The sequence below is a fragment of the Gymnoscopelus braueri genome, assembly GCF_963280865.1.
Source record: "Gymnoscopelus braueri genome assembly, chromosome: 12".
Taxonomy (NCBI): Eukaryota; Metazoa; Chordata; class Actinopteri; order Myctophiformes; family Myctophidae; genus Gymnoscopelus; species Gymnoscopelus braueri.
Window position 1 is genome coordinate 3,833,218 of NC_137614.1, and position 27,524 is coordinate 3,860,741.

At 41.9% G+C, this 27,524-nt stretch overlaps 1 protein-coding gene across 1 annotated transcript; it reads right to left on the minus strand.

Moving 5' to 3' along the window:
* Positions 1-52: 52 nt before the first annotated feature.
* Positions 53-26,927, minus strand: LOC308097426 (coagulation factor VII-like; the record flags this gene model as incomplete). The annotated part of the gene is made up of 11 exons (XM_080445186.1): positions 53-307; positions 14,790-15,091; positions 17,742-17,919; positions 19,311-19,471; positions 20,361-20,498; positions 21,214-21,327; positions 21,438-21,444; positions 24,495-24,661; positions 25,958-26,072; positions 26,197-26,281; positions 26,848-26,927. The coding sequence occupies 11 exons, from the start codon at positions 26,925-26,927 to the stop codon at positions 53-55; spliced, it is 1,602 nt and encodes a 533-aa protein (XP_080301312.1).
* Between the last annotated feature and the right edge of the window lie 597 nt (positions 26,928-27,524).

The window sequence follows — 27,524 nt, forward strand, 5'->3', positions numbered from 1 at the left end:
TTTAATGGGTTTAAATAGTATACAGGGTATACAGTGCTGTGGAACGGTCATTCTACCCCGTCCCCGTGGACATCATGGTACGCTCCAGCCAGCCCAGGAAGTTGGTGACACGGACGTAGACGCCGTACAGGTCCTGCTGGGCGCAGCCTCGCCCCCAGCTGACCACGCCCGTCAGGAACCAGGTCTTCTTGTAACGGGTGACCAGGGGACCCCCGCTGTCACCCTGGCAGGCATCCCGGCCCCCCTGGCGGACCCCGGCGCACATCATGTTCCTGGTCATGGGCAGGTGGGTGTGGGCCCTGCACTCCTACAGGGAGGGAGGATACTTTACTAACATGGTTCGGTTATCAGCAGTACAAGTAGTGCAGTCAAAGGTTATGTGGTGGAAAAAGTACTCAAATCTTTTCTTAAAGGTAGGGTAAGTGATATTTTTGGGTTAAAACAAAAAGTATTTTTTAAAAAGGTTTAAGCACTATATTCTGATAGTAATCATTGCTAGAGAGTGTTTGTTCAGTAACAAGAGTCTCCCCGTCTCTCCAGCTCTTTAATAAACAGAAAATACATTTTCTGGTAGGTGTCAAAATCTCAGCCAATCAGGAGAAAGTACCCATTTTTAAGCTTTATTAGTGTGGTTGCCCTAACAGGGCAACCAGACTATAGTAATCCTCACACTTTATTATTATTCTTTTTATTATTAATGGAGATAAACAATAGTTTAGATCGTCTCTCCTCCCACAGTTTATTTTTCCCAATTTAGTGCCATATGTCAAAATGACCGGCCTCACCGGGAATCGTGTGCTTGTATAAGGCTAAGAGATTGGTTGCATAGTTTTATTGATATTGATTTATTAGTGCATTAAATTTCCCCATCCACTTTAATGGAAAAGTGCAAAAACTCAAATTCAAGTATTTTTTTCTCAGAAACCGTAAGAGCTAGAGTTACCAGATTTGGAGGGGAGGTTCCTAATTTAGTCGGAAATTATTGATATAATAATTACACTAATCGGCCACATGGTGGCGCTATAACAGCCCCCTTTACGTTTTGGCCTATAACTCTTGAACCGTAGGTTGTAAAATCAAAATTTCTTTTCCCCTGGATTCCTTGGGTCACGACGCATCTCCCCATATAGGCCACGCCCATTTGCGTCAGGATAGATTTTCCGCCATTTTGAATTTTCTTCAAAACACACTTTTAGCTCCTCCTCCCATATATTTTGTCCAAATCTAACAAAAATCGGTACACATGATCTCTGGACCCATGCGATAAACATATCCAAACGGCATTTTGATAGTCCTTACCGTTCGTCCGTAAATGGCTTCCAAAGTTAGTGGGAGGGGCCCGTTTTACGAAAAATGCCAGAAATCCCGAACGAAACGTCCAATCAATCCCAAATTTGAATCACATGTCGAGGGTGGTTTACTCAAGGAATCCCCAAAAGCATTTCCACTTTGATCCATAGGGGGCGCCACAAATGCGCTAAATGTAACCGTTTGATGCAAAAACATGCTTTTGGGGGGGATCAATCCTCTCACAAAGAAAACGCAAGTGATCTCAGGAGTGACGTGACTATATAATTGGGCCGTTACATTTTTGGCAGGGGCCTGTTTCTTTAATGGGAGGGGCCTATTTCCTCAAATCAAATGCGACGCGTTGTGAGCCTGTAGATCTGCTGTTTTCAAACATTTTAGTACTTTTACTTTTGCGCAAAACGTAACCGTTCGATGCAAAAACATGATTTTTGAGGGGATCAGTTCTCTCAAAACTAATAGCAAGTGATCTCAGGAGTGAGGTTACGTTATGATTGCATGCTGTGTCAATGATTTGAGGCATTTTGTTCAAAACAGAGACTTTGGAAGCCATTCTTAGCCAATCACGATGGAATTATGAAAAATCTGAAAGACCTGTTTCGTTTAATGACTATAGAGATACTGTGTCCCAATTTATGTGATGTTTGGATCAAATCTGTAGGAGTACTGTCATAAAAAATGGTTTTGCAAAAAGCTGCCTCCTGGTGGCGCTAAAACAGGCCTATGTGATTTGGGGTTCAGAATTGGCATCCAGGGAGTGTGTGTGCACACTTTCGCTATGATCAAGCTAACAGTGCTAACAGCTGTTCACAGACGGAGGGGGTGAAGGACACACGGACGGACGGACGGACGGACGGACAGACAGACAGACAAGACAGACAGACAGGGTGCAAAAACCACATGTAAAATAAAGTAAAAAATAAATAAATCCTAATTCAGGTGTCCACCCGTCCAGGTGCCCACATGTCCCAAGTGCCCAGTTCCCAGTTGACCATGGGTGCCCACTTTTCCCTAGTACCCACTGCCCACGTGTCGCTAGTGCCCTCATGTCCCTAGTGCCAAGCTGGTTTTGGTGCCCAGCTATCCCTAGTGCCTGATGCGTTGTGTGCTTGTAGATCTGCTATTTTCTAATGATAAATTTTTTATGCATTTTATGCATTTGAAAACTTAAAATAATTACTACTTTTACTTCTGGTACTTTAAGTATATTTGTGTGTTTCTACAATTGCAATATTGATATAATTGATTAATTGATATTCATTGTTAAATACATATTACAATATATGTCTATGAAAACAAAATTTGTAATGTAACTGGCTTCTGTGTTTTTTTTTTGTTTTGTTTATTATTATTATTATTATTATTATTATTGCTGTTATATATTTCGCTAACTTCTTCTTTTTAAATTAGTAAAATGACGTTTGTATTGAAAACAGATATATCTATTTTTGGTTAATACTTCAATGTCTTTTTGTTTGTTCAATGAAAACCGCATCATTTTACATGACGATGACGATGTCATTGGCCCGCTACATTTGTGGGAGGGGCTTATTTATTTTAGTGGGAGGGGCCTATTTCTTCAAATCAAAACGCCATGTATCACGAACACAGGATCCAATCAGCACCAAATTCGAATGGCACGTCACGCGACCTCCGACGGTATTCCTCCAAGCATATTCCTCAAGTCCGGGCGGCGGCAACCTGCGACCGGCGACGGCGCAACCACACTTTGCAATTTCCCAGAATTGCGACCCGTCTAGTTTTTATAGTGTTCCAGTTCTAATTTTGTCTAATTTCTTAGTGTCATCACTTCCAATTTCACTTGTTTAATCTATATCCTGATTGAGTTCTCTATCCTGATTGGATAAAATTGGAAATGAAACTGAAACTGAAACGAAAATGCTACCTTTAAGTAAAAGTATCAATACTGCAATATAGAAATACTCTGTTACAAGTAAAAGTCTGGAAATCTAAATGTAAGCATAACCATGACTTGTTATGCAGAATGTCCCATTTCACAACAAAAGTATTGGTATCAAAATGTACTTAAAGCACCAAATGTAGAAAGTACTCATTATACAGAATGTCTCGTTTCACAAGTCTTCAAATGTATAAAATGTATAACAATCTTTTGAAAATAGCAGATCTGCAAGCTCACAATGTGTCGCGATGCGACGCATTGTGTCGGCTGCGTGTCGCTCCCACTTCTCTCTCTCTCTCTTCCCATTTCCTGTCAGTCTACTGTATATTATCAAAAATAAAGGCAGAAAAGTCAAAACATTATATTAAAAAAATAAGATGTTCAAGGAGTTAAGATCAGTTTTGAGTTTGGGTATAGGAGTCGAGAACCTTTATGTCTTTTGGTAGCTCATTCCCATAGAGTTAAAAATAATAGAGAGGGCACCAGATATCGCCTCCCATCCACTTGCATTGAGTTGCTCACCCAGCGCATGAGGCAAATTCACCCCTTCTTCGGGGTTGTGAAGTGTGATGGGCGTTTTGGGGCCACTGTGACACGTTTTGCGTCACATCAGTGACAAGTTTTGCATCACCTCGATGCGCAGCCCCGTGCGCAAGCTTGTGCGCAAGCTTGTGCGCAAGCTCGTGCGCAAGCTCGTGAGTCGAGCCCATTCGAAACCCCAGTCGTTTTGAGCTGCAGTCGTTTTGAGCTGCAGTACCTATGAATGGCCAGCATGTCCAATGCGCTGCAATGCAACCCCTGGGTTCTGGGGGCTTGGTCGTTCCACATGTTGGTGGTGTAGTGATATGAACGCAAGGCCATCCCCAAAATTGGACTTATACGTGCATTTTTGGATATTAAAGAGAAATCTGGTTCTGGCGACCCCCGGGACTCTGAGGCGAGGCCCTTGCAGGGCCATAAAGATAAGGATAAAGAAGGAATGCAGTTTGCCTCTGCCAGCTTGAGCTCCGATTACACACCAAGCCACTCTCTCCCTGTCTCCAGCTTCCCTCCACTCTTTGGAAGTGAATGGGGGGAGCCCAAAGTTATTTATGACATGCAGGAAATGGACTCAAGAAAGAGAGAGATGACATGAGGGGCGCAGCCCCCTTGCACTCTATCTCTCCCACCGTACCCTGACAGAACTCTGACCGCTCTCTGGACTTTGAAAAAAAGGACTGTCGTGAAAAGCCTCCCAACCAGGTCGTATGAGTCTAGAACATGTGAATTGTGGCAACATCTAACGATATGCTGTATGTATGGTTCGGTCTCTTCCTCCCTAAGGCTTCATGATCCATTCTTTCCCCCTTTCTCATGTCCAGATAGCGTTGGGTCATTTAAGTATCTGTTCATTTCTTTCCACACACGATATCCTATGTTTTACCTTATCTACTAACATTTAAGCCCTCATTTGAGTGGGGGAACTAATACATTCCTTTTGGTTCTAAGTTATTTAACTGGTGCCCTAGTAGTTAGCATATATTGATGGAGAGCATGGCGTTACATGCCGGCCTCCCTCAAAATATGGCCTACGATGGAAACCTACATAGGTCTAAGTCATGACCTTTGAGGACAGCACCAGCCTGTCATTAAACGTTGAATGAAAGATCACCTAGTTATGACGTACAACGAAATGCAGTGGCATTTCTGATCATTTGTGTGCATTTATTTTCATTAATACATTTCTGAGACTATTTTTATTAAGAAGGCGTGTGTCATTCATTTTTCTCTGTTTACAGTAATACTATTGGGATATTTATTGCAAGTCTGACAAGAACTCACGTTACTGTTACAGTGACGTAAGTTTCAGTATATATATCAATATATATATTGTAATAATTCATAAATTATATTTATATGATTTATGGAATATTACGTCCTGTACCATGCTGAAGTTATGATCTCGGCGTGTGATTGCTACAGGTGGTGCCCCGCGTTTCGGCAGACTCTTATCCCAATACTGTACGTACTGTAAACACCGAGATATCAAAAATCATATTTTTGATAAAAGAAAAAAAAAATTTTTTTTCTGGTAAAAATAAGAATAATAATAGGCCAATTATTGTTGTTGTTTTCTTTATTTTTTTCTCGTAATCAATTTTAGTGAATTAAGTTGATCATAACTGTGGATATCTGTGCTGAAGCAATTCTGTCTGCTGTCCCCAGTGGACGGACGACAGCTGAGTTGAATAGACAGTAGCACTTTTGTTGCCCATAAGTGTGTGAGTAAAGAGCAGAAGTAAGAGCCTCAAGATTTTTAAGAACTGTTTTTAAGCAGTTGTTGGAAATATTGAGTTTAAAAAAAGCATAAAAGGGGTTGCTGCTGATAACCGCTGAATGCAAGTTGATCCGCCCTTTTAAAACTGTTTCAAAAGCGTTCGGCAGAACGAAGGAGACACAGTAAAAAGAGTTTTTGTCTCCCCCCCGGGAAACAAATTAAGAAATGTTTTAATGTGAGTCCGGCACTCAAAAGGTTGAAAAATATTCTTTTTAAACTAGCTACTTAGAAAGAGCCTTTCCCTTTTAAATCCTGACTAATTTACAATGGTTTTTTTTTTTATGAATGAAAAGAGAAAGATAGTTATTGGATAACAAAAATCTAAGCAAAACCAAGTGTAAATGACGTCTAAACTGGACTGAGATTTATAACTTTAGTAAAGCTGTTATGGTCTCTAGGAAACCTTTTAGATAGTTTTAACTACCTTAAAAGGAGGGGATTACTGAAAGGATAGCAACTGTGACGCTTCCTCCTCGCAGAATCCCATTAAAAGCTTACAGACCGTGTTTGAAAAAAATAACAGGTTGAAACTTTTGATTTGGAATGGTTTTATTTTATTCCTATCCTCAGATTCCCAATTTCAAACCCCAGTGGTACAGAGCGGAATGGAAATTCTGTTCTGACCACTGAACCAGGAAACTAAGTTTATGGGTCTTCGTTTCCCTGAGTAACTTGATTACTGGAGGTGGGGGTTGTATCCTCTCTCTCTGAGAAAAAGGACAGTAGCCTGGTTCTGACTAAACCAGACAGCTGAAAACCATAGGGCTCTGTGAGACTAGACGTTAGAGATGTTTTGGCTTGTCTATGTCTTGCAGAGCGTGTCTGCAAGATTTCATCTTGACCGGCTAACAAGAGCCTACAGGGTGAAATCTCAGACACTGTCACATGGCTCCAATAAAACACCTATTCATTCATAAAAGTTCAAGACAAAGAGTAAACAGCCCTCTTGAATTTTATGGACTAATAGGTAAGCCCCTGTGACGTAAGCACTTTGGACGGTGAGGGAGGCCCCCCTCTTTTAACCTGAGGGAACTACAAGGCTCCCTCCGTCATGAGATATTTTCCAGCAAAGTGCATTTGGGTAGCATTAGGCTACTATTTTAGGAGGTAGCGGGTGTTTGTTGTCCCACTCAAAATATCTTGCTCTGGTGTTGTTTCTAACTGAATCCAACATGGATTGGGGGGGAAGTTTTACAACCTTCATGTGAGGGCCCTGCCACTCAGCTTTTGTGGCTTCCAACCCAAATGTTTATTCAGGCGTGGAAAGAGTGACAAGAAATCACCCCTCCTCCTCCTCACAGCTTGTGCTCGACGTGGGCATGTCTGTTGAATATTGTGATACTGTGATACTTGTTTGTAGAGTACTAAGACTGAGAGGTGTACCGGTCAGTTTAAATGTTGTTGACTTACTCCTAAATTTAAGACAAGCATAGGAACTTTTATTGAATAAATTCTATTCAAGTTCCCAATTTATCTCAATTAATCTCAGCCGCTGGTCCCAACACAGCTGAGTTAATAAACGTTGATCAGGACAAACTTGGATTTATACTAGCCTACTGTGGCTACATGGCTTTCAAATGAGCCAAAATTCTGAAATGAATGACATGCAAATACTTGGTGTGATTGTTTGATTATTCCAAATTTTACCTATGAGTTCACTTAATTTGATTTTGAATTCATGATTCTTATTCTGTCGATCCAAAGCCATGATTTGTTGATTGTTAAGAGAACAACTACATACGATGGTTTAATTATGACAAAACTCTGACTGAATCGAATTGGATTTCAACGTGAAGTCATCATTTTATGGTGATAATTATTTTTTTTTTGAAGATTTTAAACAATTACATGCTAAATTGCTGTTAACATTTTTAACTTTTCAAATAAGGATTCAAATTTTAATGTACTTTAAGTCCTCAAATTTTTATCCTGATGATTTCAAAGTTATGTTCGTCTATTTAGGAAACAATCTTAGGCTATTAAATGATGAGAGTCTGTTACCAGACGATTAAAACTAAAGGTTACGTGTGTGGCCCCAGTTTTCTTGTCTTCAGCGTAATGTACTTGCATATGGGATAACATATGTAAGGGTATTACGAAGAGGAGACAGGATGACTAGAGGGTACATATGTAAGCCCAGTTTTCTTATCTTCAAAGTGGTATACTGGCATATGTTATCCCATATGTAGGTATATTACGAAGAAGAGACAGAATAACTATACGTACCGGATGTAACCCGGTTTGAGAAATTACAGCACCTATTATTTTACCTCCAGTGCCATGCTGTGAGGCCTTGCAAGTTCAAAAGGGACTTTAAAGAAAGGAATGTAGGTGACCACTGCTAATTTCACCATGATTTGATGGGAGCCTAAGTATAATTGGTTTAAGGTTTCCGCCTCAATTCAAATTAAGGACAAAACAATGGTATAGGTCAAAGTTTGGCAAAATCCTGATCAAAATAGTGCTTGTTTTGAGTAAGCTCGAACATTTTGCCTTTTTCCCTAAGAAACCCAGTTTCTTTTATACTACCATTCGGAACTAGGCCCATAGTCCTAAGTGTGTATGAGAGTAGTTCCATGCTATTTGTTCCGGTTAATCCGGGCCTCCGATTTCTCTGGGAAGATTGGACTGAAATTGCATTTCACTTCAATCCTGTTTACTCCCAGTTAAATGAGAAAACGATGTCACTGCACACTGCTACTGCATACTGAAATTAACTAAAAGTATTTGATTGTATGCCACTCGTACGCAATTTTTGCAATCTAGTCATACTCACCAAGCGCTCAAGTGTTAAAAATCCAATAACAGTATCACGATCATTCAATAGAATTCCGTATACACTAGAGTATCCTCTCAGTGATACAGTGTTTACGTTGCCGGCCCATGCAGTATATATTGAGGCATCAATTTTGTTTGTTTTGACCACTCCGAAAAAAAAGGAGAGTGCCCAAACAAAGACATTTTGTCCAGCACGAGGTGATTAATGCACTGAGAAAAGACTAGGTGGGCTGTATTGAGTTGAGTTGAGAGCCATGACTCCACCGTTTCAAAAAGGTGTAGAGATCAGGTTGCTTCAACAGACCTGTACAACTGGAGCTATAAGAAGTCCCCTCCTGTCACAAGAGAAATAGAGTCATGCCCTATACTCTGTAACAGCCAGAACAGTTGGTATGGCGATTTTTATAAGCAGCCATAGTTCAAGGGACGTAGTTTACCTGTGTTTGTGTATCAGTCAAGAATGATACTCTGTGAGTAACTAAAGAGTAGCTGCAAGGTTGCATGCTCTTACGTGAAACAAATGTCTTCAAAGCGTCTACAGACCCTGGCCCCAACGCTACATGTGTCTCCTCTGTGCTTTCCTATGGGGGGGACGAGCAGTTTTGATCTGCTAGTTTCCCCCGGACAGATGATGGTGATACAGTTGTGGGAGCTATATATATAGACATTGGTTTTGTCTCCGCCAAAAATCACAACAAAATTTACAAATTACATAACGGTGACCTACTATACTTTGTGAGTGTATGAGGTCTCATATGGTTAGCGCTAACCGTATCTTAGCACCTCCCTACACAGCAGTATAGTCAGATTCCCCACAATCAAGGTCGCGTCACGGTTTGATAGACAGACCGCATGGAAAACCAATGCGCGTCCTACCCTAGCCAAATGCTGTCCTCTTCAAACTGACCCGTAATCTAACTTTGAGTGCGAAATTGCTGTCCGGAAGGAAAGCCGTGTTTTCAACACAAACCCAGCAGGCACGTACAGCCTGGCGACTGCGGTCTGGTCCTTCCGTGACATTTCAGTTAGCGCCATTTTGAATTACGTCAACACGCCCCTCCCGTTTATAACGTCACAGCACGTGCAACGGCTTTGTGGAGCTAAGAACTCCTCCCCCCACTACAGTTGAGCTCCAGTGAGACATTCACTTGAGATAAAGATCTGTAGGTGGCGAGTTGTGTGGAGACAGACTAGGATCCAGGATTGTACTTAAGAGGTTTTTAGCTAATTTTTGTTTGAACTCATTTTAAAGTAAAGGGTTAATAAGTTAACTGCTTAATTCGGAAAGTTAATCTTAGTTCAAATTTGAAAACAGATTATTTTTTCCTTTTGTGAAACAAACACAATAAATCTTGACAGTTGCAAAGTATTTTCGGTTATAATACCGTCAGTTTTTCAACGTTTCGGTCGCCAAAGATACTTTGCAGATTGTTCACGTTTATTCTGAGGTTCTTATAATTGGTTAAAATTATTAAAAGTTTAATTTAAAAAAAAAAAAAAAATTGAAAAAGAAATTCTTTTTAATTAATTTTTTTTTTGGGATTAATTTTTGGAGATTGAATTTAGTTAAGGTTTAAAAAAAAAAAATATATATATATATTTGGAATTAATTTTTCAAATTAGATTTTTTTTTTTTCGCATACATTTTTGTTCACTTCTCTCTGATTAGTTTTTCCAAATTTAAACATTTTGTTTCCTCTTTTGAATCTCAGTTATTTTGGGAAAACCCAAAGGAACCTTCAAAGACTTTTCTTTTAATCAAAGATACTTTACTATCCGAATCAAATAAACGTTTATTTGAAAAATAAATAAACTAAACTAAGGAACCTGGGACTAATAATCCCTCTTAAATTTTTTTTGGTCTCGAACAAAGCTGAAACACCTCAAAATAATTATCAGGGAAACCTTGTCTCATTTCCACACGGCCTACCAAGTACAATTCCACTAGTACTTCACCAGTTTTTGCTGCATGTACCACTCCTTCTAGTTTTGTGTCCTACCCTAGCCAAATGCTGTAGGGGGGACCCTTAATTTTGTGTGCATTACAAGCAACCTGTGCGAAACATTTTTTGTCTATTTCAAAAGGTCATGTCATGAGACGTATGGGCCATGTTTCTGTGTGAGGCGCGCAATGCACCCTCCCAGAAACCAGTCCTGCCCATGACGCATGACTAGTAGTCATAGCAACAGACATGAGGTTGACGCTTGTAGTATATTTTCACACAGAAGTGACGTAAGCCTACCGCCCCATGATGGCTATCTAACCAAGACACACCTCTGGGTCATTTAATGATGGGCGTATTCTTTAAACTCATGTAAACCACTGCGGCTGAACTAACCATGATCATCAGGGTCGTTTAAACAATTCCTATTACCTTTTGGTTTATGCAAGTCCCCGGACGGAACTTATAAGTGTTGGAGTTGTGTGATATATTTTTGGGCACTGCCTAAAAATCAATAACTTATGTGGTCTGCTATATCTTGTAATTGTAGGGCGGGCATATGGTTTGCACGCGTAGTATGAGAAAGCACACTTCGAACGTGTATGAAACCGCCCCATACAAACCAATATAGTAATCACCCAAACCCCATAGGTGTTAATAGTTAACTGCTTGATTCAACTTCAGGCCCATGCGGTGTTGAAAAGTTTTTCTTTCTCCTTTAAAACGACACAATAAGTTGACGGTTGTAAGAAACTCTCGGCTATGTAGTTTTACAATGTATTGAAATTATTTTCATAATCAATTGTAACTAAGAACGTACCTATAATCTACTATATACACTGTTACACACTGTTTTTCCTAGGATTAGGCGCTGTCAATGATACTGACGACCTATGCTAAGGGTACCAGGTGTAATCAAAGTGTTACTATGTCCAATTAAGATTGGACCCATGCATTAGTGCTACTATAATGTTTTGTGGCTCCTGTCAATAAAGCTCTTCTCCTTATGGGTCAAAAGCTTAATGAATGGTTGCAGCTCGAATAGATTAGGCACATTTGACATTTTCCACGTGGCTCCTGAAGCCCGTGCCATTTGCTATTACTAACTACACTTGGGGCCCTCAATGGACCCACCATGTCTACACAGACACCCTGACCGCTGGAACTCGATTTCCCGCCCATATAGTCTACCTCGTGGCTCGCTATGCTAAGCCACTTCACAGACCCCAACCCTTATGTGATACAAAACTTGGCAATTTCAGGTGTGACATTATAATGCGGCGCTGATCAATCACTGCGACAAGCCTTGTTGACTAATCAACTCCTCATAAGGGGGGTCAGTCATAAACAATGATATCACCCTAAGATTGCCAACTGTTGACCAAGTCTGTTAGACACAATTCAGGGACAGCAGTGCCGAATGCTGGCACCAGGTGCTCATTCCAGCCTATCTAATGATAGCTTGAGGTAACCCCAGGGTGACCCCAAGAACACGTGTAAGTTATTATCTAACTAAACCTATTTGACAATGGACCAAGGCTCAAAAGCCATGACAGCATGGTGCCCAAATAGACATATTGACTTTAGGTAACTAAGTAGAGGTCACCATGTTTGTAGTTCTTTGCTGTGGTAAAGTGGCAGTTAACACACTGAAACAAAATCTCCGACCTCTCCCTAAACAAGTGAAAATGTGCTATATAAGTCACAGCTACTTAGTGCCCTGCCCCAGCTAGGCCATTGGTTAAGACAAACCTAACAAAGGTTGCTGAACACTAATCGGATCGGAAACTAACAACGTCATTTAGACATTCAGAGAAGACCATCCTTGCATGACAAGTCAAGTGTTAGGACTCATTTGATGAGTTCAATAATACTTTCAAGGTTTCTTTTGTTTTGTTTTATTTTGTTGCTTGTCTGTTTTTTTTACATAGATCCAAGACAAATACCAATAGGGTATTAAAAACCAAAAACTCTCTCCCACACAATATTAGGAATGGGATAAGAGCCGTTTTGTTTGTGTTTGTTTTTATTTGTTTTCCTTAAGAAAAAACTCATAGAAGTAGGCTCACTTTCACAAAGAGCCACTCTGACGGCATGCTACCCCCTGCCCTTTTCCCTTAAAGTCAGGAAAGGTCATTTGGTCCTCGAGTGTAGAAGTGATAGGCGTAGACATCTGTTTTGCTTCATCCCTCCACTACAAGTTTTGATGTTGCTCTCAGAAGCAACACCATAGACACGAGTACTATGCATGCCCCCTTGTGTGTGTCCCCTATTATCATGGCCCTTAAACCAGCTGCTCACCACTCAAAGCAGCCTGTACTCTGAATAAAGAAAGTAGAAAGGTATACCATAAATGGGTATAGAGACCCCTATACTCTGGTCTAGGCACCCTCTTTCTTTTCACCTCTGCACTTTTCAACCTTGGTGTGTATGTCTCGAATGTGTGGCTTTAGTAGTGTTGCCATAATGACATGTTAAGATGATTACCGATCACAGAGGCCGGAAAGTCTCTGGGCCGTGTCCAATTTTTGGGTTTTTGCCCTGCTGTTTCTCTTTTTCTTCATAGACTGATGAACCCTTGATGACATCAAGGATCCCTCAACCATGAACAGGGGGGTCTGTAGTGATATGAACGCAAGGCCATCCCCAAAATTGGACTTATACGTGCATTTTTGGATATTAAAGAGAAATCTGGTTCTGGCGACCCCCGGGACTCTGAGGCGAGGCCCTTGCAGGGCCATAAAGATAAGGATAAAGAAGGAATGCAGTTTGCCTCTGCCAGCTTGAGCTCCGATTACACACCAAGCCACTCTCTCCCTGTCTCCAGCTTCCCTCCACTCTTTGGAAGTGAATGGGGGGAGCCCAAAGTTATTTATGACATGCAGGAAATGGACTCAAGAAAGAGAGAGATGACATCACACTCTCACACACACACACACACACACACACACACACACACACACACACACACACACACACACACACACACACACACACACACACACCCACTCTCTCTCCCTCTCATTCCCACTAGGACAATGGGACAAAGACATTGTATTACAAATATTATGTCCTTAAATCAAATGCCTACAAGCCTAGCCCCAGTCGGGTGAAGAAAGGAACTATTGAATATGTTGTGTGTGTCACCTATAAATGGGAATAGAGCCCACACTGTTTTGAGTCATTTACTAACAAACCTAACCTAAATGTATATGATGCAAAGATATGCCTGAATTGCATTTGTGATTTCACGTACAATAAGAAGCCCAAAAAGACTCAGTGACGATGCGTCATCAAGGAACGAACAATATGTCAATATCATTCACTGGATGATGTGTGTCAACATGAGATCTACACTAAGAACTGGAGGCCGCCTCCCTAGGAAGGTGGGGGGCCTCCCTCACCGTCGGTCAACCGGCCCCCTTTCTATAAAGACAGAGAGACCCCCGCACTCACTCTCTTCCTGCACCAGAACACCAGACCACCAGCTCTTCTCTTCTCTGATCCCAAAGGACCAAAGGGGGGGTGGGAGAAGGGGTGAGGGGCGCAGCCCCCTTGCACTCTATCTCTCCCACCGTACCCTGACAGAACTCTGACCGCTCTCTGGACTTTGAAAAAAAGGACTGTCATGAAAAGCCTCTCAACCAGGTCGTATGAGTCTAGAACATGTGAATTGTGGCAACATCTAACGATATGCTGTATGTATGGTTCGGTCTCTTCCTCCCTAAGGCTTCATGATCCATTCTTTCCCCCTTTCTCATGTCCAGATAGCGTTGGGTCATTTAAGTATCTGTTCATTTCTTTCCACACACGATATCCTATGTTTTACCTTATCTACTAACATTTAAGCCCTCATTTGAGTGGGGGAACTAATACATTCCTTTTGGTTCTAAGTTATTTAACTGGTGCCCTAGTAGTTAGCATATATTGATGGAGAGCATGGCGTTACATGCCGGCCTCCCTCAAAATATGGCCTACGATGGAAACCTACATAGGTCTAAGTCATGACCTTTGAGGACAGCACCAGCCTGTCATTAAACGTTGAATGAAAGATCACCTAGTTATGACGTACAACGAAATGCAGTGGCATTTCTGATCATTTGTGTGCATTTATTTTCATTAATAAATTTCTGAGACTATTTTTATTAAGAAGGCGTGTGTCATTCATTTTTCTCTGTTTACAGTAATACTATTGGGATATTTATTGCAAGTCTGACAAGAACTCACGTTACTGTTACAGTGACGTAAGTTTCAGTATATATATCAATATATATATTGTAATAATTCATAAATTATATTTATATGATTTATGGAATATTACGTCCTGTACCATGCTGAAGTTATGATCTCGGCGTGTGATTGCTACAGGGGCAGCATAGTAGAATGCATTTTACCCATGTTTGAGAAGATTTTTGGGGGACACAGACGGTTAGTAGTGTGACAGTTAGAACTGTGAGTTCCCAGAATTCCGTTCGAAACTAAACCATGGGCAGAAACCCGGGGTTCGATCCCCCATCCCTACCTGCATGGGGACCCTGGGGATCTCCAGGCGTTGGAGGATGTTGGCGGGGGGTCCCACCTGCGCCAGGCGACCCCACCCGCTCACCGTGGACAGGCGCATGGCGGCCAGCGTGCGGGCGAAGGTGCCGTTGGAGGAGGGCAGACAGACGGGCACCACGTAGGGGCCTAGCGGCACGGCGTGGCCGAGCCTCAGGAGGGCCAGGTCGCCGTCGGACGTGGAGACGTTATACGACGGATGGACGAACACCGTGGAAACCAGACTGGTGTTCTCTGTGCGCTCGTCAACGGTGCGATCGTGTTCTCCTTGGAAAAGAGGAGAGGAGAGTAGAGGAGAGGAGAGGAGAGGGGAGGGGAGGGGAGGGGAGGGGAGGAGAGGAGAGGAGAGGAGAGGGGAGGGGAGGGGAGGGGAGAGGAGAGGAGAGGAGAGGAGAGGAGAGGATTTATTTTAGTTGTTAGATTGTTATACTTGTCTAGTACATTGGATATTATATAGTTGCATTTATTATTGCATTTACAATTACAATGCATGTATTTAGCAGACACTATAGAACGACGTACAAGTGAGAGATCAGCGTAAGCAGAGTAAACACGGATTGGCATACGCAGGGTAAACATGAACTCAATGTTTATGAAGACAATAAACAGGTAAAGGTAAAAAAGAAGAAATTCTGAAATTGTAAAAAATAGTGAAAATAGCACAATAGCATGTACAAACTAAGTAAGTTTGGGTCCCAAGAGTCCCTTCCTAGAAATGTAGTCAAATGTAAAATAATTGTATTTGAAATAGCTGGGAGTGAAAGTCATGTGCTCAAATAAATGTTTCGAAAGTGCTGGAGGAGAATTACCTCTACTTGCTTGGACTGGGATTTACTCTGACCATCGATTCACTATCAACAGGGATGGATTAAGACTCACAGTGGCCCCGGGCCATTTATGTATATTGGCCATATCTGTGATCCAGCCAATAAGCTTAGCTCAGCTAATAATGAACCCACGGCACACACGTGTTGCCAACCACATAAACATCCATCTTCAAATTAGGCCTGTTCACTAACATCATGCGCAGCCCTGCCTATCACTCAAGATGTGACCGGTGCCTCCTCCCAGACCTGCGTTTTGAATCCTGTGCCTCCCCCATTTGGCACGTTCCATCAAGGGAGTCATCTGATGCTCACACCCCAAATCTGGGACCATTTGGTCTATCGCTCCCTGAGTTATGTTCCGGACAGAGATTCTGCTCGCAGAGATTTGGTGGCGTATAGAATGATGATGATGTCATTGAACCTTGCGGCCCATAAGTCTGCCCATGGGCCCCTGGTAGTCAACGGCCCCGGGGCAGTGGTCTGGTCTATAATCCAACAGTCATAGGCTTCCTTGATTGGCCAACCCAACTTTGTCTGATTATGTGGATTTGTCAAACGTTGTGAGACATTTGTGACACTGAACCAATATAAGCGGTAGCGCACACGTCAGGACTAGGCCTGTCACAATTATTACATAATCATCTAATCGCAATTATATGAGATAATAACAACTATTTTTTGCATAATCGTCATAATCGTTTCCATGTTCAAAGATTTTCACATATTTTCAAATATTAAAAAAGCAGGAATAGCTGATCTATAAGCTTACAACGTGTTACGAATAATATGTCAATATTTTCTTTGTAAATTTCAGCCACTTGTCAAATCTGCCCTGTGCAACCACCAAACACACTTATATAGTTAATCTCAATTATTTGAGTGACAATTAATCGTCAACTTAAATTTGTAATTGTGACAGCCCCCTAGTCAGGACAGTACTTTCATAGAGCCAGAATTAAACTATGGTGTGAGAAATGCTCTGCTGGACGCTGCATCTGAATGGAGGAACTAGGAGATTGGATCATGCTGCATGTTGCAGTGGAGCACAAGGTGTACTCCTTTGGGGTGGTCCTCAAAGTGGCTATAGGATTGATGTGCGTATCTTCAACACAGTGTCTTTACGCTGGGGGAAGTTGACCCCCAGGGACAACTGGAAGTGGAGAACTTCCCCTTGAGGCTCCTTCCAGGCGCTGGGGCCACACAGCTGTGCTGATAGAAGATATTGTCTACTTCTGGGGAGAGTGTCCGTTACTGCAACGTGCTTTATGTATTTGATTTCGACACCCACGGATGGTTCAATCCCAGGATTTCTGGGACTGTTCCAGAGGCGAGGATCAGCCACTCAGGCTGTGTCTTGGGTACGGTCATGTTTATACATTGAGGCTGTATCCATCAGGCTGGATACACTAACTACATCTACAGGTTGGACACCACCACAATGGTCTGGTCTTTAAATAACACCAGAGGCACTCCACCAGCTGTTTCAGAACTTCACTCTGCCACCGTTATCGGGACAAATGGGTTTGTATTTGGGAGCTGCAACAAGATTTTACTATACAACACCAGAGTGTTTGACGCAGAGACCAACTGCTGGCTGAACACGCCTTCTGCATATCTTCTTCCAGAAGCACGTAAGGACATCATCGTTAAGCAGGATTTTTTTGCCCAACAATATTTCAATTTTTTATTTCGTTTTTTATTAACGCGAGAACAATCTATTATTGCATTGCAACTTTCCAGGAATACAAGGCCTGCAGTTTCTATTAGCTTGGATTCACCATCGATGAGGTCACTGGTAGCCAGGTTTCTGAACTGTCCACAGCCCTCCTCTGAGACACAGAGTGAGTAGAAAAAAATGGTACCATTTTATCATGAGCATTAGTGAGGACCTATTATATGAAGATAGGTTGAAAATGGGTGAAGTCGTCCTTTAAGTGGTCTGTGGAAATTCAGTCCAGAGACCTTCACATGGAAGAAGGTTCAGCCTTCTGTAGACGTTATGCAAGCTGACTACCTAGTGTAAACCGACTGGAAAGGGTGGCCGCACAGTGTGTGTGTTAGGGGGTTGGTTGTGTGTTGGGGGGTCTCACCCACGGTGATGTAGAGGCTAGAGGGGGGTTTGTTCCAGACGCAGTGCGCTGCCGTCAGGATCCACCAGGGGGACAGAACGATGGCTCCACACACATACTTCAACGGTGCTTCTTCTTTGGTGTTTACCGGCTGCTTACCATGCTTCAATGTGCTTCTACCACGCTCTGATAACATGGCCTGGAGAGACAGACAGACAGACAGACAGACAGACAGACAGACAGACAGACAGACAGACAGACAGACAGACAGACAGACAGACAGAGAATAAAGGGCATAGCAGTGGCGGCCATTGTGTGGTTCCACAAATAGAAACCCCAATTTTTTTTCCCATAGAGATTTTAAGCCTGGAACCAAGCCATCCAGGCTCCTATAGTGAATCATGACCATAACATTTTAAAACCGCCCCAAAAAAGGTTTTTTATTAAATATAGTATATAACATAGTTAGATATTCAAATATTTATTGACCCAGAATCCAATGTTTTATGGTCAGGATTCACCAGGAACCGGCTCGGTTCCAGGCTTAAAATAATTAATATACATATTTTCGGAAATCTCTATGGGGAAAAATAATGGGGTTTCTATCTGTGGAACCACAAAATGGCCGCCACTACTATGCCCTATAGAGATAGAAGGAAGTGTCCAAAAAGCATTTCAAGTAAAACGACTGTTCCACAATCTTCAAATTTTCGCTGCCGGGCAGATGACAGTGAAGTGACAATTTAAGGACTTTCAAGACCTTTTTAATACCTAAAAGAAATGACTGCATCAAAAGTTATCAACAAACTATAGTATAAAAACTGGTCAAACATTGGCCAAATTGTCAAATAATATAAGAAAGAGGCAAAACATTGGGGGGGGGGGGGGGGGGGGGATCAGCTTCACACTTCTTTTCAGCGCTCCCATCGCACAGACAGTCTAGGAAGCATTTGAACCATAGACAGTAAAAAGGATGGACAAAGTTACGCCCATAGACTCTACAGACCGTAAGTGAAGCCTATTTTTCAGCAATTTCTAATCCGCCTTCTTTCTATATCTGGAACACGGAAATGAATGCTATTGGTTGGGACCAGAGCGGGGGTGGGGAATTAATGCTATTGGTTTTGTAGCTTGCCAATCAAATCATCACAAGGTAGCCACGCCCCGCCTATAGCATACCCTGCTTTATCATTGATTTTAAAATAAATGGGACCATAATTGACCAAAACGCATATCATGGTGATTGAAAGAAGACTTTAAACTAGCTGTTTATTAAGGTAAAAAAATCAAGTGTAAAGTTCGGCAAAAACCCATTCGCTTGAATGGAGAGTAATTTTTTCTGACACCAGCAGGGGTGAAACAGCAAGACTGCTGGCCAAATATGAACGGTTACTTCCTATACAGCCTCAATTTACAACTCAGAAGCTGGGCCCTTGATTTGAACATGTGAACCAACAGTATGTCTCGAGTGACTATGTCCACAGTGATGGTCTGTGTGTGTGTGTGTGTGTGTGTGTGTGTGTGTGTGTGTGTGTGTGTGTGTGTGTGTGTGCGTGTGCGTGTGCGTGTGTGTGTGCGTGTGTGTCCTACCTGCCAGGGGCATTGTCCTTTGGGACAGATGTATCCATTGACGACCCTGCGTTTGCGTGTACGTCCTACCTGCCGGGGACATGATTGTCCTTTGGGACAGGCCTCTCCGTTGACCACCCTGGGTGGGAGCTGTAGGACTGTCCTCCCACACGGCACCGCCACTGGACCGGAGGAAACAGGAAGTCAACATCCTGTCTGTTTTTGATTGATTGGATACTTGTCAATACTATTGACAGTTTGCAAAATAGTACAGCGGTACAATTATACGATGATGTTAAAAGGACAACACAAAAAAATCCTAAGGGCTTGTTTATGTTGTGGTCCATGTTGTATTCAATTCATCAAATTGTCTGCCGCTGTCACTAGCCAATTCAAGGTATTTTATAAAAGAAGGTACAGTCATCTACGTAATTTTCTATATCCAGCGATTCCAGTGGTAACCGTACAGTATGTAGACAAACCGGGAGGTGTAGCCTACTGGTAACCGTACGGCATACATGGGCAACATGCGGCCCTTCACTTAATGCGGCCCGCAGGTTAATATCGGTATACTGATATATCATTGATTTCAGCTGTTACAATTCCAAACATTAACATGACCCACTTCAATTACTTCAGTCTGACTAGTAATACAATTCTATTGTCTTTTTTATGTCCAATGTATTTGTATTTAAGTTAATAAAGTTAACATAAGTATAACTAAAGGCATTTGAAATTAAATACAAATGTCACTTTTCAGGTTTCCAATAAAAAAAAAGTAAAAAAAAAATCTGGATTCCAATTCAAAAATAGCAAAAAATAACAGATCTACAAGCTCAAAACGTGTCTCACTGTCTGTGACACGTTTTGAGCTTGTAGATCGGCTATTTTTGCTACTTTTGAGTGACAAAGTACGGCATAAATTTACGAAAAAAGTTAAAACACAGAGATACAGTAAGAGGTGTCCTACAGTATGCAATGTGGCCCTCTGGAGTGAGTGTGGAGATATCGTGGCCCTCTCCATCATCCAAGTTGCCCACCCCTGCCGTACGGTATGCAGAGTAAACAGACCTTGAGGGAGACAGCTGGAGTTGTCATCAGCCAGGCTGTAGCCAGGAGCACAGTGACACTTTGATGCTTCCAGGACGTTGCTACAGAAATGTTCACAGCCTCCGTTCCTATAGAGACAACCGTAGGAGCTTCTCACAGCTACACGGGGGGAGATACAGAAAGAGAGCAACAACGACAGTAGTGAAAACTTTACTATGAAGTGGACATTGAGTAAGAAAAATAAGACTATTTATTATTGTAGGCATATAGTTTGACTCGTTTGTCGGTTCCACAGATAAATATTGTGAAAATAGCCGAACTACAAGCTCACAACGCCTCACATTGCAAGGCCTTGTGAGCTTGTAGTTCGGCTATTTTCACAATATTTGCCGCTTTCTTGCGTAATATTTGACAATTTGGTGTTAAAAAGGTCTTAAAAGTCATGAAATGACATTAAATTGTCACTTTATAAATGTGCTATACTCTGTATACACTTATTCTGTATGTTGGTTTGTTTACTGTTGAGTGAGAAAACAATGTTGCACATTAAGCTAATCATCTGGGGACGCCCCAAAATAATTTGGCGACCCCCAGTTTAGGAACCACTGGGCCCGATTCACTAAGCTGGTCGTAAATGTCAGTGTAAATAACGTGTAAATAAAATGACTAAAGGAGGCTTTTTCTCTAAGCAAAAACCTACTTGCAATTCGCAAAGGGGTGTGTAAATCCCTGATATGTGCGGATCACAGTTGTTCCTCATTTTTGCCTGAAGGTCAGAGGAAGAAAATATGGGTGTAAACAGCTTAGTGAATCGGGCCCACTGTTATAATATACACAATAGCAGTTTTAAATAACATTTTTGTAAACAGATCACCTTTGTCGCAGTTGCGTCCCTGGTAGCCCTGACGGCAGATACAGGTGTAAACTTTGACCTGAGGCATGCAGGTGGCTCCGTTCTTACAGGGTCTGGATGCACACGGGTCGACTACTACGCGACACAGGAAGAAAACTACATTACCGATAATCCTTCACACCGACCGGTCCACTGCTACGCAACACAGGAAGAAAACTACATTACCCATAATCCCTCACACCGACCGGTCCACTAGTACACAACACAGGAAGAAATTACAAAGCATTCTATAATGACTTATAAGGTCAATTATTATAATTGCTCTATGATCTATTAAAGCAACAAATGACCCCTTATAGTGACTTATAATGCATTTTAACAGTGGTTACGATGCATCATGAGGGTGATTTTAAAGCATTATAACATGAGCAAACTGTTACCGAAAAGGTTTTGTCAAATTTGTAATTGAGTTAAAGTACTGGAGTAGTACTTGCTTATAAAAATAGGCCTAAAATAGGCCTATTTAAGTATTCAAAAGTTCACATTACAAAGTCATTTAAAAAAAACAAAAAACATATATATACATCAATGCAATGCTGTATTGAAATGTAGACATTTAAACTGGGCAACTTGCTTCAGTTTGCCTCCCAGGTGCATTGGCGTATGCCTGGCTCAGCTGTAGCTTGGAGGGGGAGGTGACAGTCACAGACGGATAGTAGTCTCAGGGCCCTATTTTTACCCATTATCCCTAAACTTCTTTGCCATTTTTTTTTTACTACTTTGAAAAACTATTTTCAAATAGTTCAACTAGCCAATCTACATCGACACGTTGTGAGCTTGTAGATTGTCTATTTTAACTATTTGAAAATGTTCTTAAAAATAGTAAAAAATGGCAAAGCAGTTTAGGGATAATGGGTAAGGCACTGGCGAAAATAGGGCCCTCAATGGTTTACCCATTAAGACCTGAAGCCGATTCTACAAATGTCTTCTAAATCCTAACAGTTTTCTTGTCAAGGACCCCCAAAATGATATGTATTTGGCCACGGACCCCCCATCTCAAAATATTTTGTTACAGGGACCCCCCCCCCCCCAGAAGCAAAGATTTGAGTTAAAAATGTTCGCTTTAAAATAATATATATTCACAGATTTGCACAATGTTTTTTTAATTAAAAAAATAGAAGCTATACAAGATATATCTGCTATTCTTTAAAAGCCAAAGTGTAAAATAATGCTTTTTTATTTTTTTGCTCAAATCAAAACAGATGCGTTCTCGGTCTTAATGGGTTAAATGAGCATTGTTTTACACAAAGCCTTGCTGAAAATATAGTTATTATGTAGGCTTTGCATCAGGTCCAGTAACGGGTCCCATCAAGTTCCGTTTTGGACCGTAGATCTATCCTCAGTTCCGTTTCTGAACGGGTCAATCTTTCTTTCTTTTTTACCCATGCTACCCTCTAATCCAGGGGTTCTCAAACCGCAACCCCCCAAAAATAATCATATGAACTGTTGTTAACGCGTTGTGTGCTTGTAGATCTGCTGTTTTCATAAATTGTGCCTCTGTCTTATAGTATTGGACAATTTGGCCAATGTTTGACCAGTTTTTACTGTATATTGTCGATTACTTGTGATGCAATAATCATGTGGGGACCCCCCGGGGGTTCGCGACCCACATGTTGAGAACCCCTGCTCTAATCTACACATCACTCACACATGTAGATTGCTCTGTTTACCTGAGTATGTTTTCCAAAACTCCTTCTGTAGGAGAGAGACAAACATAATAGCCAACTGTTATTGAACTGTTTAAAGGAGTAGTTCACCCAAAAAAATTTACTTATTTTCTATCAATTACACACCCCATGAAGCCTTGAATTCATGGAGATTGTTTTGCGTTTGTCGCATTCCTGAGCCAATCATTTGACGACCTGGCGGAGTCTTCAGTAGGACTCCGGTAGGAGGCTTGCAGAGTCTTAGGAATGCGACAAAAAACAAAAAAAATCCATGAATTCAAGGCTTCATGGGGTGTGAAATTGATAGAAAATAAGTCATTGTTTGGGTGCACTACTCCTTTAATTCAAATTTCATGAATATTCATTCCTTTTTCTAAATCCATTATCAAAATAACTATGCAGTTAAACAATACATTTTTATTATTGTTATATTGTTATTATTATTAACGATTTTTGTAACCCATTTTTTCACCCAGTGCCAATTGCCTATGTAATCCTGGGCGCTACACTCCCTCTGCCAGCCTAGGGAGAGCCGAGCTCATGCCTCCTTCAATGCATGAGAGCTAGCAAGCCGCTTCTTTTCACCTGACAGGGGGGAGTTTCCCTGGTTAGACGTAGCGCGTGGAAGGAACACGTTATTCCAACCAGTTTCTTTCCCCTCCATCAGGCGCCCCGGCTGACCAGGGGGAGGCAGTATAGAGACCAGGAACACTGCATGTTTTTGTGAGGGTACCTACCTTAGGGGACACGGGGAGAACATGCAAACTCCACACAGAGTAGGCCCTTTCGCCAACCCCACCTAGGGTATGGGCACTGATGACGCGGAGGAGAGAACACGCCCCCAGCGCCCACAGCTTCCCTGGCGGGAATCGAACCCAGGACCTTCTTGCTGTGAGGCGACAACGCTACCGACTGCCGTGTCCCCCTTTTTTTTATTATTATTATTATTAGTAGTAGTAATAGTAGTAGTAGTAGTAGTAGTAGTAGTAGTAGTAGTAGTAGTAGTACTGTAGCAGTGGTGTAAAAAGGACTCAATTATTTTACTTAAGTAAAAGTATCAATACTGCAATGTAGAAGTACGTAAAAGCAAAAGTCCGGAATTAAAAATTGACTTGAGTAAAAGTAAGCAATAAGTATTGGTATCAAAATATAGTACAAAAGTAAAAGTACTCAAATGTATAAAATGTGTAAACATCTTTTCAAAATAGCAGATCTACAAGCCCACAATGCTTGTAGATCTGCTATTTTCAGATAGCCGAAATGTAGATAGGGCTGAAGTAGTTAATATATGTTTTGTAATAATAAGTACAATCTACAAAGTAACTAGTAACTAAAGTTTTCAAATAATAGTGGAGTAAAAGTAGTAGTAGTAGTAGTGGAGTAAAAGTACAATATGTGCCTCTGAGATGTAGTGGACAAGTAAAAGTACTGGAAATTGGAAATACTCCAGTAAAGTAAAAATACCTCAAAATTGTACTTAAGGCATAAATAAGTACAGTACTTGAGTAAATGTACTTAGTTACTTTACACCACTGTACTGTAGTAATAGTAGTAGTAGCAGCAGAAGATACTCACCAGTTGTTTAGGGAAGAGGAAGATCTCTCTGGCCTCCTCGTAGGAGCATTTCTCCTCCAGACATTCTCTCTCCAGGTTTCCTACCTTCAGCTCCTCCAGGAAGTAGTTGGCCCGACGGGAGCGCAGGAGAACCCTGCTGGCCTCCTCCCTGCTCACGAACACAGGAGCTGAATGACAGAGGAGAGACACGGACAGATCATTAAGTACGGTAAGTACAGATAGATAGATAGATAGATAGATAGATAGATAGATAGATAGATAGATAGACAGACAGACAGACAGACAGACAGACAGACAGACAGACAGACAGACAGACAGACAGACAGACAGACAGATAGATAGATAGATAGATAGATTTTTATTATAGTGTCCTGCACCACAAGATGCCCAGCCCGCACGGGCTTATAAGACACTCACACAATAATGTACATACACCAAGATACACCACAAACAGAATACATAAACATATTGATTGTCCAAGCTGTGGGTTACGGATACATCGTCCTCCAACGCAACTGCCAGGCTTTCTCTATGAAGTTTCCTAAAACAAAAACGTCCTTATTGAACAGCCAACTTAACATATAACATTCAGACATCCAAAACAAATCTGCGGAATAAGTACATGTTATTTATATAGTAGGCCTGCTTATGACAGAGAGATTTCACAAAGTCAAGTGAGGGGGGTCTTGGAGCGCAAAGGGCGCAAGTGACATTTATATATATATTTTATGTTGTTTTTAATATAACATTCTGCAGGCATACATTTAACTTTGAAAAGTTAATCTGTGTAACTTAAGTTGTATATTAGAGTTAGTTGTCTGCCTCTATGCCAAATGAAGCGTACTACCTGAGAGATGTGAGTGGGATTGAAATGTTGTGTAGCCTAAAGCCAATCGATATTTAAAAGGCAACGGTAACCCCGCTGCGTGGGGGAGAAGGTGTTAGGACGTGTTGAGCCCAGAGGGGAGACAGTAGCCAATGATATTGCAGAAAAAAAGGTCAATTTGACCGAAACTCTGTCTGTGTGGTAGGTGGACTTTTTGCCGTCACGCGAGTGTTAAGTGTTCGGTGGTCACCCTATCATGGCGGTGGATTGAAAACTATAACATGACGTCACTGAGCCACGGTGATAAGCGACTCACCGGCGTCACCACTCACCCTGACACATCCCTCTGCTTTTACTGACCGAGACATCACCCTATCACCGCTGGCTCGCTTGAGCGGAATTCCAGGCAGTGTGATTGGCCTAGAAGTTGGGTGGGCGGTCCCCTTGGTTTTGCTGTTTCTCCTCTCCCATCATGGAAATCTTACCCCCGGTGAAAGACGGGGAACTGTTGCCATCGGGTATCCAGGAGGGTGGTTGGGTCCTCCGGGGTCCGCGGGGACCACCCGAAAGGACCCCCAGCCGAAAAAAACAACAACCTTTTTCGGCCTTGTAGATCTGCGTTTTTAGACCGAAATACAGCCGCCGATCCGGGACCGTGGGTCGCAGAGGGCCAGCGGAGGGCTCATTGGATCCGGGTCGGCGGTGCCCTCCCCGGGTCCGTGAGTTGCTCCCCAGGCCAACGGGTGGCGCATCTGAACCAGAGGGAGGCGGGGTCAATCCCAAAGGATATCACCCCGACTATGTATCAAAGCGCCTAGTATCAAAACCACCATTTAGGTGATCACCCTATCACCTTTTACGTGATAGGGTGATCACCTCATTTGGTAGCATGCGGGCCTTAAAGGGGATCAAGGGGTATGACTTCTCTTTAGAAGGGGGACTCTGTAACAGGTGGAAGGGTCTTTGGAAGAGTAGGGAGAGACGAGACAGACTGAAGGCCTGCTTGCTCGATGCTCTTCTAATATATAAATGAACATGAGGCTTTGTCAGTCTGTCCCTCTTTTCCTACCCAGCCAATCAGATGTCGGCATGACGTCACCTCGACGTCACCTCGAGTATTTAACCACTAGGGGTCTGGCACATACAGGTCTCCTGGTCTAGTTCCATAACAAAGGCAATATATAAAAAAAGGGTTGGAGCTACACAAGACACTCTGGGGGAAGTAAGGGAAGAGTCAACAGTATCAAAATATGGAAATACTACTGGGTATAAAAAGACAACAAAAAAGACTAAGAACTAGCATAAGATAACACTAAAGTATGACTATAGAAAATCTAAAATTATGTTTTTTTCACCAGTAATCAATAGTTGTACCATGTTACTAGTGATCTTTCCATTTGATTCCTGGCGTCAAAAGTAGTAAGTTAGTAAATGTCTTTATAGGTTTTGAACATCTGCGCTTCCGCCACTGCCATGTACATCAATTCAAGATGGCTGCCAAACGAATCCCATGGGAAATTAGTTTACATGGTGAGACGAAGGAGGGGCCCGGACAGGAGGCCCTCCACAGAGCCTGGTTCCTCCAAGTGCCAGGTGCATGCAAACATATTTCTAGCCTAGATTTTTATGATAGTATATGATAGAAAAATTTAATGTAAAAAAAGTACATGTTTTTTCTTCTTTAAAACCTTGAAAAACGTGTTTTCCTTGTGACACCTATAAATAGGAACATGCTCTTAGAATGCCCGCGGGGCCAACCCATCTGTCCACTTCTGTGAAGTGGTCAGATGGGTGGACCGCTTTCAAGTTTTCCAAGTGGCCTCTGATCCGGAAAACATTGAGAACCACTGTTCTAGACCAGTGTTTCCCAAACAATCTAGACCCATTTTTGGTTCGCAGACCACTCTTTATGGGTCACGAGCATACACGACACGAGCATAGACTGTAAAAACTATGGACAAAGGGAAATGTGATCACCCATTGGTTTCTACAGACCCGTTTTGAAGCCAATTCGAATGCGCCATCGTGGAACTTCCCTTCCCGAAAAGCAACCAGAAACGTCTGCTATTGGCTGCAACTGCAGCGAGGGCGGGTCTTCACTCAGTAGAAGCCATAGAAACATACCCTACTACTTTATCATTAATAAAAAAAAATATGAGACCATAATTAACTAAACGCATATCATGATAATTGAAATTTTTAAA